This window comes from Microcebus murinus, chromosome 4, assembly GCF_040939455.1.
Source record: "Microcebus murinus isolate Inina chromosome 4, M.murinus_Inina_mat1.0, whole genome shotgun sequence".
Lineage (NCBI taxonomy): Eukaryota > Metazoa > Chordata > Mammalia > Primates > Cheirogaleidae > Microcebus > Microcebus murinus.
Window position 1 is genome coordinate 92386345 of NC_134107.1, and position 16023 is coordinate 92402367.

A 16023-nucleotide genomic window follows, 5' to 3' on the forward strand; every position below is an offset into this window, starting at 1 on the left:
AACGTCACATAGCTAGTAAGAAGCAGAGCCAAGATCGCAACCCAGTCTTAAAATATCCCCAGCGAGGAATTGGGAGCCACCATTCGGCCCTGGTCTGGTGAGACCGCTCTTGTGCACGGGTCCCTTGCTGCACCCAAAGAGCAGCGCTGGCCAGGGGCCCCGCCCAGGGCAGAACCAGTGGAGAGTGGAGGACTCCGCACGGTGTCTGAGGAGGAGCACGCAGAGGAGGGGGTGGGTGTGTTTAGTTTGGGCAAGAAACCCGGAAGCAGGGCAGGAGGGCAGTGGGGCAGAACTCGGACATCAAAAGGCCATCATCACATAGCAGAAGGGCTGCCATTTGGAAGAGGGCTGGACGTAATATGTAACACTCCCGAGGGCTCACATAGAACCCACGTTACAGGGAAACTGGTTTTATATGATACACACCAAGGGAAGACTGTTCTGTCAGTTATAGCAGTCCTAAAAGTGGACGGTCAGTGTCCTCAAGTAGAGGGGATGGAGAGAGGAGACTGGCACATCAGTGCACAATGACCCAGTTCACATTCTAGATTCCTTTGATAGCAGCAACCACTGAGGCCCGGAGCACCGAATGCAGAGGAAGCAAACTGCCAACACAGTCATAGCTACTGTTCAAATTCACCTTCCAAGGACAGATCGTGAACTCAGTTTCGGATGGTGGGAAGCAAAGGTCAGAATGCAGAGAGGGGCTGGAGCAGACAGACAGGGGCTGCTGAGGAGCAGGCGAGCCCGGAGAGAGGGGAGACTCTCCAAAGACATACCCTACCTGCCCCCAGAGAAGACCCAAGCCCAACCACACTCCAAGAAAAGAGAACGTGGCATTTGCATTTACTCATTAGTTCAGTATTTATTAAGGTCAAATATCTATTGAGCACCTGCTATGTGTAGCACTGTGCTGAGTAATGGGGTGCAGTGATGAGTATGACAGACAATGTCCCCACTCTGACGGAACTCAGCATCCAGCACATGGGAAAGATCATGGCCTCCAAAGAGCAGCATATCTTGTGTTAGAATCTAGGCTCTGGTACTTGCAAGCTGTGTGACCAAGATTAAAGTACCTAACTTCTCTGAGTATGTTCGCCTCATCTACAAAGTGAGGATTGCTATCTCATAGAACAGTTTGAAATTTGAAGAGTCCTAGTACTTGGCTGGGATACATCAGCATTTGTGTCTGTACCAATCAGGGTTCTCAGCTGCAAGCGTCCAGAGTGGATTCTGGCTGATTAAACAAAACAAGGAATTTATGATAAGGATACTGGGTGATTCTCAGAACCGTGGGAGGCCAAGCTTCCAAAGACAATGCCCATAACAATGCTGCACAGCTGGCCTTATGAGAAAGCCACCACTGCCCATGTCCCCTTGCAATGCCACCTCCAGACCAAGAACTTGACCTGCCAACTGCCACAACCAACTACCCCCTTCTCCATCTCCTGCCCTGAAAGAGAAAGCCAGCACCTCTGCCACCATCTTTGCCCACAAAATGGGTTTGGGGAAGACCCTGTCTCTCACATCTGGATTGGAGTCTCACATCAGTGAGTGTGGTCACAGCAGCCTGACTCTCCGACACCCGGTATCTGTAAAGAAGCCTGGGGAATGCTGGAACTTCCTCCAACAGAGCGAGGATGTGCAACAGGTACTGGGCAGACGGACCTGACAAACGTCCACTGGAATCCCTTACCCGGTATGTTCACCAAATACACGCCCAGCCTCCTGTCAGTCCTGACAACTCCTGGTGCAGATGTTCCAGACTTGCCAAAACCTCCCTGGCCTCTCCCTGTGGCCCTGGTACAGCAGCAAAGTCCTTTGTATGCATCTACCCACATGTGAGAGCCCCTACACCCAGCATAAAGGAGAGTCCCAGCCTGGGGCTCCCAGGGGAAACCCAGATGAGCCGGCCAGCCCTGGCAGGGAAGGGCAGAGTGGGCTAAGGCTGCCACCAAGTGGCGGTGCTGAGAACCACGGGGAGACCAGGCCTTCCCTCCAACTTGGCCACCCAGACAGAAAGTCACTGCCTGCCCCGGGGGCCTGAGAAATGAAGGCTCCTCCTCCTCTCTGCACCTGAATTGAGCTGTCTACATCTGCTGAACTCTGAAGGAGATAATGATATCTAGCACTGATTTCCTACCCTACAGTGTACAAATCACTTTCATGGAGTAAGAATAATTGCATGATAATATTAATTATTGTTGAAGCAACTCTCATTAATTGAGGGCTTACTACATGCCAGAAACTTTAAAATATCATCTCTTGCTGCTCACAAACAAATCTGTGTGAACAAATGTATCTACCTAGTGGGCATTCATTTCCCTTTCTTCTCTTAACAGCTCTTCAATTTTTCTCTGGGAATGTTCCTTCCCGGGACTTTTATGGAAACCATTAATACTAGCAAGATAGAAACTCTTTTGGAACCCATCAGAAGAGAAGTCTTGAGGTGCCACCCCAGGGGAAAGACTGACTGAGACTGAAACCAACACGGGGCAGCAGAACAAATCTCAGCAGCGTTGGAGCCCTGTGGGTCAGCCAACCGTGGAAAACCTCTGGACTTCTCGATTCCAGTATATGAACCAATGTATTTCCCTTTACTGAAGTCAATTTGAGTGGGAATGTTCTTTACCTGAAACCAAAAAGGATTCTATTACTTCCTATTTAATAAAAAAATTAGCATATAGAAGTAGGATGTTGTAAGTAACAGATCCAAAATACAGAACAGTCAAAGTCAAGGCAGCCGGGGGCAGGGAACTTTTTTAATACCTTGTGCTGCCCCCTGCTTGCTATAGACTGAATGTTTGTGTCCCCCCAAAATTCACATGTTGAAATCCTAACCCCCACCGTGATGATTGGGAGGTGGGGCCTTCGGGAGGTTAATGAGGTCATGAGGGTGGAGCCCTCATGGATGGAATTGGTGCCCCTATAAAAGAAGCTCCCCAGAGAACTCCCTGCCCCTTCCACACGTGAAGCCACAGCGAGAAGGAGGCCGTCCATGAGGCAGGAAGCCTGCCCGCACCAGACACCTGCCGTGGGAAATAGATTTCTCTTGTTAATAAGCCACCCAATCCATGGTATTTCTGTTATAGCAGCCAGAACGGACTCAGACACTGCTCTAGGTCTGGAGATGCATCATCTGTGTGCTCCTGGGCAGACTCTCCAGTGGGAAATGCCACAGCAAACCACCGAGAACACAGCAACTCCACGGAGCACTGACCAGAGTGGTGCGATAGATACGATCACGTAGCAGTTCCTTTACGTTGAATGGCCAGGGGAATGGTGTGATGGGAATGTGCTTGTCAACTTGTTCCCTGGCAACTGTGCTTAAGAGAGCCCCCTTTTTGGTGGGGTTCCAGTTAGCATTGGCCAAAAGAAGAATTCGAGTGTGATCAGCAGGTGGAAGTGGCATGGTGTCCACTACTCTCTGAAGGACTTTTTGCAGTCGCCTGCAGAGACAGAAATGTAGAGGTGCTCAGTGGGTTCCAGCACGTCTTCCCCCCTCCGCCACTCAAGTCCAGCTGACTGTCAGCGTCTTCCTGGCCAACCTGACCTCAGGTCGACTGCCAGACACGTGGCTACAGAACACACAGAGGTCACTGACTCCCTGGCACCTCTCCAGGAACTTCTTCACGGCCCACAGAGGTGGCAGCTCACCTGGGGGAGGTAGTAGCAGCACTGGAGGGTGGGCAGGCTCAAGAGCTGTTGTGTAGGCTTGGCAGGACGTGCTGGTGGGTTGGATGGAAGATTACTAAGAGAGTCAAGATGTCTCCTCGGCTTTTGCCTTAAGCAAGCAAGTAGATGTTTGGGGCCATTTACTGAGATAGGAGGGAACATATCCAGAGTTGGAAATAAAAGTTCTGTTTTGGGCATTGTGGTGGGTTGGGAAAAAATAGCCACAATATGGTGGTAGATTGGGGGGAGATGGTCACAAAAAGTGAGTGCAACAACTCCCAATCATAATCATAAACTTACACAAATGTTGCAAGTACAATGCAAAGAAATTTTTTTCCTGAACTGCTTGAAAGTAAATTTCTGACCCGATGCCCTCATCACCTGTGAACATTTTACTATTTCCTACTAACAAAGGACATTCCCTCCCTGGCATAACCATAAATCAAAATCAAAGTCAAGAAGTGAACATTGATACAACACTTTTACTTAATCTGCAGTCCTCATTCAAATGTCTCCAATTGTTCCACTGATGATCCTTAAAACAAAAGAAAAAATAACCTTTCTGGGCTCAACATTCACTCCAGGAACACATGTTGTGTTTAGTTTCATGCCTCCCTAGTCTCCATCAATCTGGAAATTGAGTCTTTTTTTTTCTACTATGATCTTGACATTTTTGAAGAGTACGGGCCATTTATTTTATAGAATGTCTCTCGGTTTTAGTTTGTCTCAAATTTTCTCACAATTAAATTCAGGCACTGCTCTTTCAGGAAACCATCCTGTATCTGACTACATCCCCTTGGCTCATTTGATTAAGGTGCTGTCTGCCAGGCTTCTCCACCGCAAAGTTACACTTTTTCCCTTTGTAGTTAAAAAGCATTTGTTCATTGTTGTAGTAACTAACATTAATTGAGGGAGCACTATGTGGGGAGGGACTTTAACACTTTGTAAATATCCTGTGCCCCATCAAACTTTCAACTGGTTACGTTCTTAATTTGTATCCATATAGACTAATTGTTTTCCAGATTTTAGTGGATTCTGTTGGTCTCATTATGGACTTTGATGTTCGAAAGGTCCCTGATCTGGTCACTCAGTGGAAGCCCATTTGAGCTGCTTCAGTATCTTTTCTATAGGACCTCATCGTTCTTTGAGCACGTCATTGCTTTCTGGCATAAGATGTTATAGTCTCATCTTGACCTTTCTAGAGTCCAGCCTTGGAAGCAGCCATCTCTCCAAGGAGCCTAGGTTTCAAGAGATGTACGCATACATATTAATATACATATTGATGTATATACTTAACATATACATGCACATATTAAATATGCATATTAATAATTACCAGTAGGGGTGAGGATACTGTGAAACTGGCACTCTCATACATTTCTGGTTATAGTATAAACTTGTACAGACCCATTGAAAAGAAATTTGGAAATATTAACAACCGTAACAGTTCAAAATCTTGATTGAGAAACTTACTTCTGAGACATAGCTTAAGAAAATAATCACAGATATATAAAAAGTTATACTTAGAGCTGCTTGCTGTGGCAATATTTATATGAGCAGAACATATTAGAAGCCACTAAAGATCTAAAATGATAGCAAGTAGTCAAGGGAAGTAGAGTGCATGAATAAGTGGAATGCACTGCAGATATTAAATAATAGTAATGAAAACAATCCAATTACAGGGTACAGACTTATGGGAAGCAAGATAAGTATGTCTTCCCTCTGGGCCTCGATTGTCTTATCTATTAAAAGGACATAATACCGGCTCCTAAGATTGTCATGTGACTTCATGAGATGACATTTCAAGCCCCTCATAAAGAGCCTTGGACATCAAGGGTGCTCAGAATATATCAGCTTATGATGATACTACACTAAACCAATAAAGTAAAACATAAAATCATGTATAAGCATGATTAAATCATTGCAAAATATGCAGAAAAAAGACTGAAAGCAAATACCTCAAAATAGTAATTGTGGCAACAGGGTAAAGAGATCACAAATAACTTTCCGTTTTTCTCTATTCTCTAAGTTTCCATTATGTGCTTTTAATACACTGCTAAACTTTTGATCTAAAAGAAGCATAGGTGTTTTTCTAGGAATACATACGTTAGCCTTTCACAGCAATTGAGATGGGACATAGACCAGGACAGTAACTCACTCTGGGGTCCTGTAATTCTCTGTGTGCCTTATTGTTCCCAAAATCTTGTAGGCAAAAAAAAAATCCCACTGCACAAAGCCAATGCATCTTTATAATATCTGAGTGGTATGAATTACCCCTAGATGAATGGCCAAGTACCCTGAATAAACAATGAATAAATGTTAAACATTCTTCAAAGCCTAAATTGTTGGCATCGTTTAATTCAGTCTCTGGAAAATCAATCTCAGCAGCTGCAGCAGCAGCAATAGAAGGAGCCTAGCCAAGCACCAGACATGTAGCAGGTGCTCAACAAACGTTAATTGGATGCACTAACAGCCGACTGCTCGCTGGTCCCAGCCTTTCTGTCTCCGTGGCTGTCCGGCTGCAGCCAGTCTGCCCACACGGTGGCAGTGCTGCTCCACGCTAGGCAGGCTTGGGCGGCACCGTTTCCACCTGGCACTGGTGCCCAACTTCCTATTCCTTTCCAGGCAGAGAAGTCCTGTGATCCGCAGAAAGGCTCCAAAGGAAGACATTGTTGGCATCGCCCTGTCTTTTTTTAATGTAGTGGGGTGCATGTTCTTCTGGCCACAGTTAAATGCAACCATCACCTTTAGAGGGTTGGGCCAGGCTGTGAAGAAGCTGGAGCAGCCTAGGCAGAAGTTCACACATCCATAAGGCCAAGCAGGGCCGGCAACGCCAGGAACAGTCACTGACCCAGGAGTTGAAAACAGGGCTCTCCCCAGAAGTTGCCTGGAAGGTGGTGTGGTAGGTGTGGGAGCATGAGCTCTGGGGACACACGACCAGGGCTCACATCTTAGCTCTCAGCCTCTTGACACGTCACTTAACTTCTCTGACTGCATTTTCTTGTCTGTGAAATGGCAATAAGTGTTTGCAGGGCTATCGAGAGATTTAAGTTAAATAATGCATGGAAAGGAAAGAGGATTGGCTGGCACATAGCTGTTCAGTGTGTGTTAGTTACTATCAGTGCTATTGCTTTTGTTAATATTGCAGTGTCATTCATTAATTAAGCACAGAAATTCCAAGGAAGACTATGGACACAAAGATTAAGTCTGTGACCGGATCCTGAAATTCTTTCTTTATCTATAGTAAGGGGGCCACTGAAAGGGGAAGGTATGGGTCCAAGAGGCAAGGATTTTAGCTCCTTTTTGTTTTTAATGAAAGGACACATGTTTAGGGGGAAAAGTCAAAAAATCAAATGTGATTTCTGAATTCTCTTTAGAGAGGGAAGAGACAGTGCTAAACTTCTTTAGCTTCTTCCCTAAATCTCGATGCCTCTAATGTTGATATACATGCAGGTAAAAAATAATAAAGACAAAAGTAAAGAAATGAAATTTTAGGATTAAAAAAAATTTTTTTTTAAACCAAAGTTATTGGACCAATGGCAGGCAGGCCTAGCATCAATAGTGAAGAGTTTTGTCTAACAAAATGTTTTCATAGTTTGGCTCCTGGAATTGGTCTGACCTTGTCTACACCATTACCCTCAGCAGACAAAGGTCAGATGTCTTTATTCTTCATGCAGTTATCCTGGGGGGGGGAGGGGGGTTGGAATTTTATGTGTCCTAAGCTTATAGGTGTGATTGATGAGAAAAGGCAAAGAGAGAGGATTGTTTACACTAAAGAGAGGGCAAAGTAAAAGAGAGGAGAGAGAAATTACAATAATCTGCAAGTCTCAGATTTACTACTACACAGTGGAAGGTGAACAAATGTTCACCAATTTTTATTGAGGACACAAAGAGAAAAGTAAAACCTAAGTACCAAACAAGGGATTTAGGTCATGTGGAAGCAGTTGTTGAAAAAGTAGGGTTCATAAAATTTCCCTGGGAGAAATATATTTGAAATACAAGTTGCCAACACTTTAAAAGTCAGTTTCCCTCTACCTGTTTGAATATACATGAACATGCACAGCCATTGACACTTAAAATGTAAATCACAATGATCATAATCTCTATATATTCATGTACAAGGTCCCTAGATTTTGTCATCGTATCAAGTGAAGAATAAGTGGTCTGAGTGACTATATGAGATGTGATTGGCTCTATTATGCTGCAGTAACAAGCAAGCCCCAAATTCTTATAGATTATAACAGGAAAGGTCCATTGCTCACTCATTCTACATATCCATCAAAGGTAGACAGGTACCTGGGCTCCATATCCGCACTCAGGGCCTCAGGCAGACACAGCCTCCACCATCTGGTTGCCAGGTCAGAGGGAAGGGACATGTAGGGTGAGTCACACACAGGCTCTTAAAGGTTTCTGACTTCTTCACTTCTCCCCACATTGCATTGGACAAAGCAAGTCACCAGGCCAGAGAGAAGTGAGATACTACCATGCACCTAGAAGGAGGAAAATTGGAATCTTTTTGGACAGCACAGTGACAATCCAGGGTTTAGTAGGACTTCTGACATTTTAAAGTGATCAATCTGTCAAAGAAAACACTTACCCTAAAAAGTTTGTTGTGACTGTAATAGTGCTTGTCCTCCAAGGTAGACCACTCTGCAAAGTCTGAGACAGAGGAATCCTAAAACCCTTATTCCTTTTCCATCTGGCATAACTTATATTTGAGCCTCCTCTACACAGAGCAAAAGATTAACTCACTTACTCAACAAGTCTTTATTTAGCTCCAACTAAGCATCAGGTGCTGGGAATACAAAGATAAAATAAAGCAAAATCCCTACTTCCAAGAAACCCACAGTCTACTATCCAGTTGGATTTCTAGGGCTGGGGCTTGGAGTGAGGTCTGGGCTCGACAGAGACCCATGTGGGAGTCATAAAGATGGAAGTGACTTCTGAAGAAGCCACAAGTCTCTGTGGCTGCTGAGTATTGTTATTCTTGCTCAACTTGGGAGCAAACACACCCCTTCTTGTGCATCCCTCCTGCCCAGGTGATCCTCATTCTCTCCCACGTGGGCTCCTGCCTGGTCACCTCCCTGCCTTATACTCTCCCTATGGCTTCTTCCTGGACACTTCTGCACTTCCTACCTGCATCTCTGGGCTTCTCTGTTGCCACTCTTGCCTTAAGCAGTTCTGTTTGCTCACACACATCACCATGTTTCTTGCCTCTTAACTTTTGCTCATCCTGTCCCCTGTGCCTGGAGCCCTCCACACACTCCAAGGTTGCACATGAACTGCTGAAATTACTATTCCTGAGGGGCCTTCCCTGATACCATTTCCCCAGCTCCCCAGCCCTGCTTTCTTAGGCACTAGACCTTCGCTGCCCTCGTCATACTGTTCTCTAATAATTTGTTTATGCATCTATCTTCCTCACTGGACTGTGAGTGCCTGGAGGACAGAGGCTGTGTCTATGGCTCATGGTACGGTTTAAAGTTAAAGCAAACACCCCAACAATGTTTGCTGAAATTTCTGTGGCAGAGAATGATAACATGATTAATGAAAGAGATTTGAGCATAAAATATCCCATATTGGGATACCATTTTAAGTGTGTATGGGGAGGTATAAAATGGAAATATGATTTCAAGGAGAAAAAAAGAGTAATATGACTTCAAACTATAAAGAAAACATTATTCATTGGCTTCTTAATTGTATGATCTCAGTATTAAATTGCTCTGGTGTTTAGAGTCTTATGCCAGTATAACAACATTTAGACTATTTGAGCTTATGATGAAAAGAATTAGATATAAATATTAAGAGAATGTTAGCTGAATGAATGAATAGTGCCTTCCATATCAGTTAACACTAGGTTTTGCTGGGAGTGACAGAAAACCCAACATAGCAGTGTCCTAAACAACAAGACTTTATGTTCCTAGCAACTGAAGTACTGTCGAGGTTAAATGTCTCTCACATGCAGAAATAGGGAGTTCAAAGCCAGTGAGGCAAATCCACGATCATCAGAGCCCAGGCACCGTCTGACTTGTGGCTATCCGTCCTCAACACAATGCTTCTACCAAACAGTCCCAAATGGCTAATCCAGCTCTAGCCATTGTGTCCACAGTCCAGCCAGCAAGAAGGAAACACAAGGAGAAGATTCTGGATTCTTCCCAGAAGCAGCAGCACCACCATATCTGTTTATATCCTGTTGGTCGGAACTTAGTCATGTACAAGGAGAGGCGGGAAACACAGTTTATTCTAGGTGGCTTGGGCCTTGCTAAAAACTGGTAGACCTGAAGAAGAGAAGAGTGAATATTAAGGGACAATGATCAATTTATTCGACATCTACACTTGGATAACTCATAGGCATTTTGAACTGAATATGATAAATCTGAACTCATCTTTTCTCCAAACCTGGTTCTCTGATCTTCTCTAGCTCAGCCAATGGAGAGTCCTAATCTGGCTCATGCAGGAAAACTAATGTCATTGTTGATACTTCCCTGCTGTCAATTCTCCCTCCAAATGCATCTCAAATTCATCACTACTCCTACTGCTAACACCCACTATCAACTGTTTCCTAGTGTCCCTCTTCCAGATCATTCTGTGCATCGTAGCCAGAATAATTTTCTAAGAAAAAATTAAAATTTGAGCATGTCATTCTTCTGCTAAAACTCCTGGAAGGCTGCCCATGATGCTTAGGGTAAAGACTTAAAACCTTCACACAACTTTCAAAGGCCCTAATATGATCTGGCCCCTGCTTCATCTTGTACCACCTACCTCTTGCTTTCTATACAACAGCCAAGCTCGGCCTTCTGTTGGCTGGTTTCTCATCCATGCCAGGCTCCTTTCATTCCCTCTGTTTCCACCTCCCTCTCTCACTGGCCAATGCCTACTCACCCCTCAAGCCTCAGCTTAAACATTATATCATCAGGGAAGGCTTCCAAAGTGTGAGACTAGACCTTCATAGCACTCTTTGCTACTTTTGCTTTTCATCCTTTACTTCTTAAATCACTTATCACAATGAGGATTTAAATGATTATCCATTGACCTTTAACCTCTTCCCCCAAGTTGGGTGATAAGCTCCACTTGTGTCCTGCTTACACCCCAGCATTGGATAAGATCCCTGCATTTCGCTACTCCGTGTGCCACAGTCCACAGAGGGTCATCTCAGACCCTTGGCCTGCTGACCCAGAATCTGCATTTTAACAAAATTCCCAGGCAGTTCCTATGCACAATCACGGTTCAGAGGCACTGGACTAACGTATACTAATCAGAGTAGTGGTACCAGTTAATAACATTCACTGGGTGTTGATAATGCCCCAGGCATTGCTCTAAGCATGTTACCTGTATAAAATCATGTGCCTCTCACAGGAACCCTATGGGATAGATATCATTTAACAGTCCCATTTTACAGATAAGGAAACTAAGGCACATAGAGTTGCTCAAGGTCACACATCTAGCAGTAGTAATAGTAGTGTTAGTAGTAAAAGAGGAAGAAAAAGATTTCCCATACCTAGTACAGTAGAAGGGGCACAATAGGTGCTTAATGACATTTTAATAAATAATAGGCAGAGATCTGAGATTTGACCCTGGCAGAAAGGCTCCAGAGTGTCCCTCTTAACCTCTTATCCCCTCAGCCCAAGATAAATATTTGCCAAGTGCACCCCAGGGACCACCATATCAGCACACTATAGACCACCCATATTTGATGAAGGAATGTATGAAGGATGGATGGTTGTGTGGTATAAATCGGTTGTGAGCAGGTCCCAGGGAAAGGAGTTCAGTGAAAATAGTAGTGGAATAGGAAGTAAGTGATTTGCAATCTATCAATACGAAACTGACAAGAAACACCCTGAGGTTGGGGACTACAGGCATACAGCCTTTGTGTGCTCAAGACCTCACAAATCTGAGAGAAAAATGGGATGATACTAACAGCAATAACCAAAATGTCACTGGTTCTTGTCTCCATCAATTCCCACAGGTTCTAAGGTATCTAAGTACCCTTTGACTTTCTGAGGAAACCTAGAGTGTGCCAGACCTGTGCTCACCAACAACCCTGCTCCTGCCAGGCAGCTTCCTTCTCTGCTACCTCTCGTGAGGTCCCTCAGTTCCTCAGGACAGCCACTGTGACCATGTACTGTTGGGTCCCCCAGGTCCCACTGCCTCCTGCAAGAGCTGATGTGTCAAAAAACTCACTCTCCTGAAGCTGTACCCATTCAGCTGCCAAAGGAAGAGAATACCCTTGGCTCCTTTGTGCTATGTTTCATTAGAGGGGTACCCAAGCAGGACTGCACGTGCCAATGCCTCCTAGAGACTTCAAACAGTACGTCTCTTCTCCATAGGGCTCAGGCATGCATCCTGTAGGGCATAGGTCACAAGACAGAGTCAACAGGCTGTACCTGGAATCAATGTTAGAGCTAGCTGTCCATGCCTGGGCCCCTCCCCTTTCTGGTAAATTCTCTCTCTAGAGGCTTCTCTTTCCCCATCAAACAGGTTTCCATAAAGCACTCTCAAATCGGCCAAGAAGTCCCAGGTGACTCTGAGCATCAGCTTAGGCTCAAGAAACCTGAGCTTACGTTTCCCTCAAACCTGCATTTTTCCCTTGGTAACCCAGCATACAACACACTGAGCTTTTTGTTCGGGAAAATAACCTGGGAACTTTTAAAATGTGTGTGCATGTATTCAGAGTGTGAAAAGGCCGGTTAGCTCATCATGCTCTGAAGCCTACCATGATTCATTCCCTGGATATTAACTACCACCCACTTATTCCTACTAGCTGGGCACCAGGCACTTTCACCATAAACCTCATGAGAAAGTGCCATTTCTCCATTTTATAGATGAGAAAACTGAGGATCAGAGAGGTTACTCAAACCTCTCCAAAGCGCACATATTTATCAATAAACAAAACCAGATTCAGACCCAAGGCTGTCTCTCCCAAGTACGATGGACACTTTGCTCTTTCGTGCTAAGGGTATTAAACTAATGGGAGTGAGACCCATCTCCTTAGAAGAAAAAGAAGCAAGATCTTTTTGCTACTTTAGAGACCAGCTCTCAGCACCTCTCCATCCTCCGGCCCTCAGGCGCCCACTCTGGGCATCCCAGCCCCCAGCTTGGCCTTGAACTTGGCCGTGCGCTCCGACCTAGAGCTCCTCGGTGGAGAGTCCGAGCGTCTTCCGCTCTCGCCCCTGGCCCCGCCCTCGCCCTTGCCTGGCCCCGCCCCCGGCCCCGCCCCCGCCTCGACCGCCATTTCCTGTCCATCTGCGGGCGCGTCAGGTCAGTGCGGCGGAGCGACCCCGAGGTACCCCCGGGCCCGGGTCCTGGCCTGGCCTTCGGAGCGGAGCACTGCTCGCTGGTTTGTGCCGCAGCGCCGGGGGACGGTGCCGGCCGCGGCCTGACCCGCCATGGAGAGCACTGGGCGGGCGGACGCTGGGGAGCGGTTGCCGGGCAACGGCGCGCTCTGGGGCGTGCGAGGCAGGCGCGGGCACGCGTCCCCGCCGCCGCGGGCCCTGCGGGGTGAAACTTGGCCTGGGCCTGCTCGGGCCCTCTCCCCCGCCGTGGGTGGCCTTGGCCAGGCAGTGTGCACCTTTAGATCCATGCCCTGGGAGCAGGTGGCTGCCCCTGTCCATGGAAGTGTCGAGCCTGCCCTCTGACCTCTAACCTTGGACAAGTTCATGCGCTTCACTGGGCCCAGTTCAGGGGGAGTTTGGCCTGGAAGGAACACTAGCGATCATTCAGTTAAGCCACACCCCCACCTCCTGTTTTGTAGGTAAGGGTGGCTCACAGTGACACTCATTGCGTGCCTGGTGCTTTACATCCGTCCCCAGGATAGTCCTCCCCGGGGTTCAGTTTATATTATCAGTTCCATAGGATGGGTGAGGATTCTGAGGCTCAGAGAGGTTTTGACTTGAGCCAAGGTCACACAGCTTGTAATTGGTGGAGATAAGGACATTGAGACTCAGATATTAAATAATTGGCACCTTGTTCATGGCAGATTTCTAATTTCCAGTTATAGGTGTAACACACCTACTGTCAGTAATAAACCTAATTGTAAATCAGAATCACCTGGAGAGTATTTAAAAAAAAAAAACATTCATGGGCACTATCCCAGGTTTACTGACTGAGAATCCCTGGGGCTAAGACCAAGGAATCTGTCCATTTAACAAGTTTAGATGATTCTTATGGTCTGTGAATGAATCTTGGGGTACCCTATTAAGCCTTCTCAAATTTAACTGAATTGTCCCTGGACAGGGGGAGAGACACTGGTGCTGGATAGCATCACATTCTAATAATCCCCTCAGCCAATTTGTAGTTTCTCTTCACTCCTCAGAGTCTAGCCGGAAGCTTATATTGTGAACAAGCATGGACATTTAGATGCAAATTGCCCCATCTCTGGTTACCTGTCTGTCTCACTGCCACCTGTCATGATCAAAGTCAGTTGTTAGCATGCTCCTCTCACCCTGGCAGCCTGGCAGCTGCTCTCTGCTTAGTCTCCTTCATGCCAGGTACCTGAATCACAGGGATTGAAGTTGGCTTTGGAGGAACTATTTGCAGAGCGTTTTCCCCAGTGGAAGGAGGGCTGGCAGTAGCTTTCTGGAAGTATCGCCACAAATAATAAATGTGTTTTGGCCTTAAACAGTGGTTGGAGTGAAATGGATCACCTTGCTGTTAGTCATGATGTTTATAAACACAAATGCCTTAAAAGTAATCGCTTAGCTCTTAGTTTTAGAAGGCTAATAAGCCTGACGGTTCTGTTTAGTGTTTTATTATTATTAATTTTATCATTTATGCTGCCTCTCTTAGGGCTTCTGGCACACAATGGCTGATGATCAAGAGAAAGATTTGCGGAAATTTCTTAAAAATGTGGATGAAATTAGTAAGTACCAGTAAATCATAAACAAATTAAATTCTGCTTTAGGTAGGTGGTGTGTCTAAAGAGAAATGATTACTCTTAGTTCCTGGGTTGCCTGACAGGTTTATGAGTCTTAAGAAAAAAATGTAATTGAAATTAAACAGAGTATTGAGAAGCAAGTTACATTATAGCCTTGGGGCAGTATTTTCTGCCTGTTAATTAGTATCAGAGAAACTGTTAACATTCTGGTTGGAATTCAGGCTGACATCTCTCTTCCCATATTTTGTCCCCTTCTATGAAGAATTGGGTCAAAAGGAGCTGCTATTTCCCTATTGACAATGAGCCTAGCTGTTCCCTTGGAGATCACCTATGATCTTCCTTGATCAGTCTGGGACCCCTCCTATTCTAGGGTAGAGCCATTTCTGGTTTTGAGTTGCGGAGGCCACATCAAGTGGCTTTCCCTCGGGATCCATAAGTTTACATGGATGGCTTATGATTGTCATTCCCTTCTCTCTCTTCCTCTAGGCAGAAGATCCCTTCCCCAGCTCAGAAGGGTGGGATCTCAAAGAATATAGACTTTGATCTCACAGATGACATTCAGGAAATTCCAAACTGTCTCTCCCTGTTCAAACTTCAGGTAGCTTATTTGAGTACAGAAACAAACCAACAAGCAAACAAACCCACATAGCAAATATAAATATGTTGGAGTTGCTGCTTCCAGGAGATTGTATGGGTCCAAAGAATAAAATGGTTTTAAAAATAGTTTGGGTAACTTCATCGGTGATACATCCCAAATGTGTTCTTTGTGTGGCTCTTGTGCTCATCCCTGAATGCTGTTCCGTGGAGTTCTGGACTTAGCCCCTGCTCACCTTGCTCTTCAGCCAGTCTAGTCTGAGCATGTGATTTTACCTACCACCTGTTTGCTGGTGACCCCCACATCTAAATTGACACCTAGCCATCTTTCCTGAGCCTCAGCCACTGTGGTCAACTGTCATACCTCCTGTATCTCACAAATACCTCAAGTTTAATGTGTCCAAAATTAAATTATTAATCTCTTTCTCTCTCCACCCTCCCCCTCCCAAATAAAAACTGCTTCTCCTTCCTTCCCCTTCATCCTGGTCTCAGTTAGTGGCACCACCATTCAGAAATTCACAAGTCATACTGGGTTCTTCCCATCTCTCAACCCTGTATCCCCTCTAGTTGTGGTTTCTTTTTCCAGCTTCATCCTCTGCAGCCCTCCCTGTGTACTGGTTCCTCCCACCCAGACTATTTCAACAACCCCCTAATTGTTTTTCCTGCCTCCAGGTTTATACTCCCCACAGAGTAATGTATCTAAAATGCAAATCTGACCCAGACACTTCTCTGCTTGGATTCCTTTTGCAGTCACAATAAATCCCGTGCTCTCATCAGGACTTAAGTCCTCCCATGACCTTGTCCTTACCTCCCTCATCTCTCCCTCCCTCACACTTGAGCAGCAACAAACTGCTGATAGTTTCCCACACATACTCTAGTGTTTC

At 45.5% G+C, this 16023-nt stretch overlaps 1 protein-coding gene across 4 annotated transcripts in view; it reads left to right on the forward strand.

Moving 5' to 3' along the window:
• Nucleotides 1-16023, forward strand: part of TTC12 (tetratricopeptide repeat domain 12) — a 77309-nt gene that overhangs the window by 6876 nt on the left and 54410 nt on the right. Inside the window, exons 1-2 of one of the 4 annotated variants that reach the window (XM_012761134.2) lie at nucleotides 12879-12930; nucleotides 14458-14530. In XM_012761134.2, coding sequence (XP_012616588.1) covers nucleotides 14473-14530 — 58 coding nt within the window. In that variant the 5' untranslated portion in view covers nucleotides 12879-12930; nucleotides 14458-14472. Of the gene's footprint in view, nucleotides 1-12878; nucleotides 13010-13130; nucleotides 13424-14457; nucleotides 14531-16023 lie in introns of those variants that run through there. The other 3 variants (XM_012761136.2, XM_012761135.2, XM_076002519.1) reach the window with 3 other exon arrangements.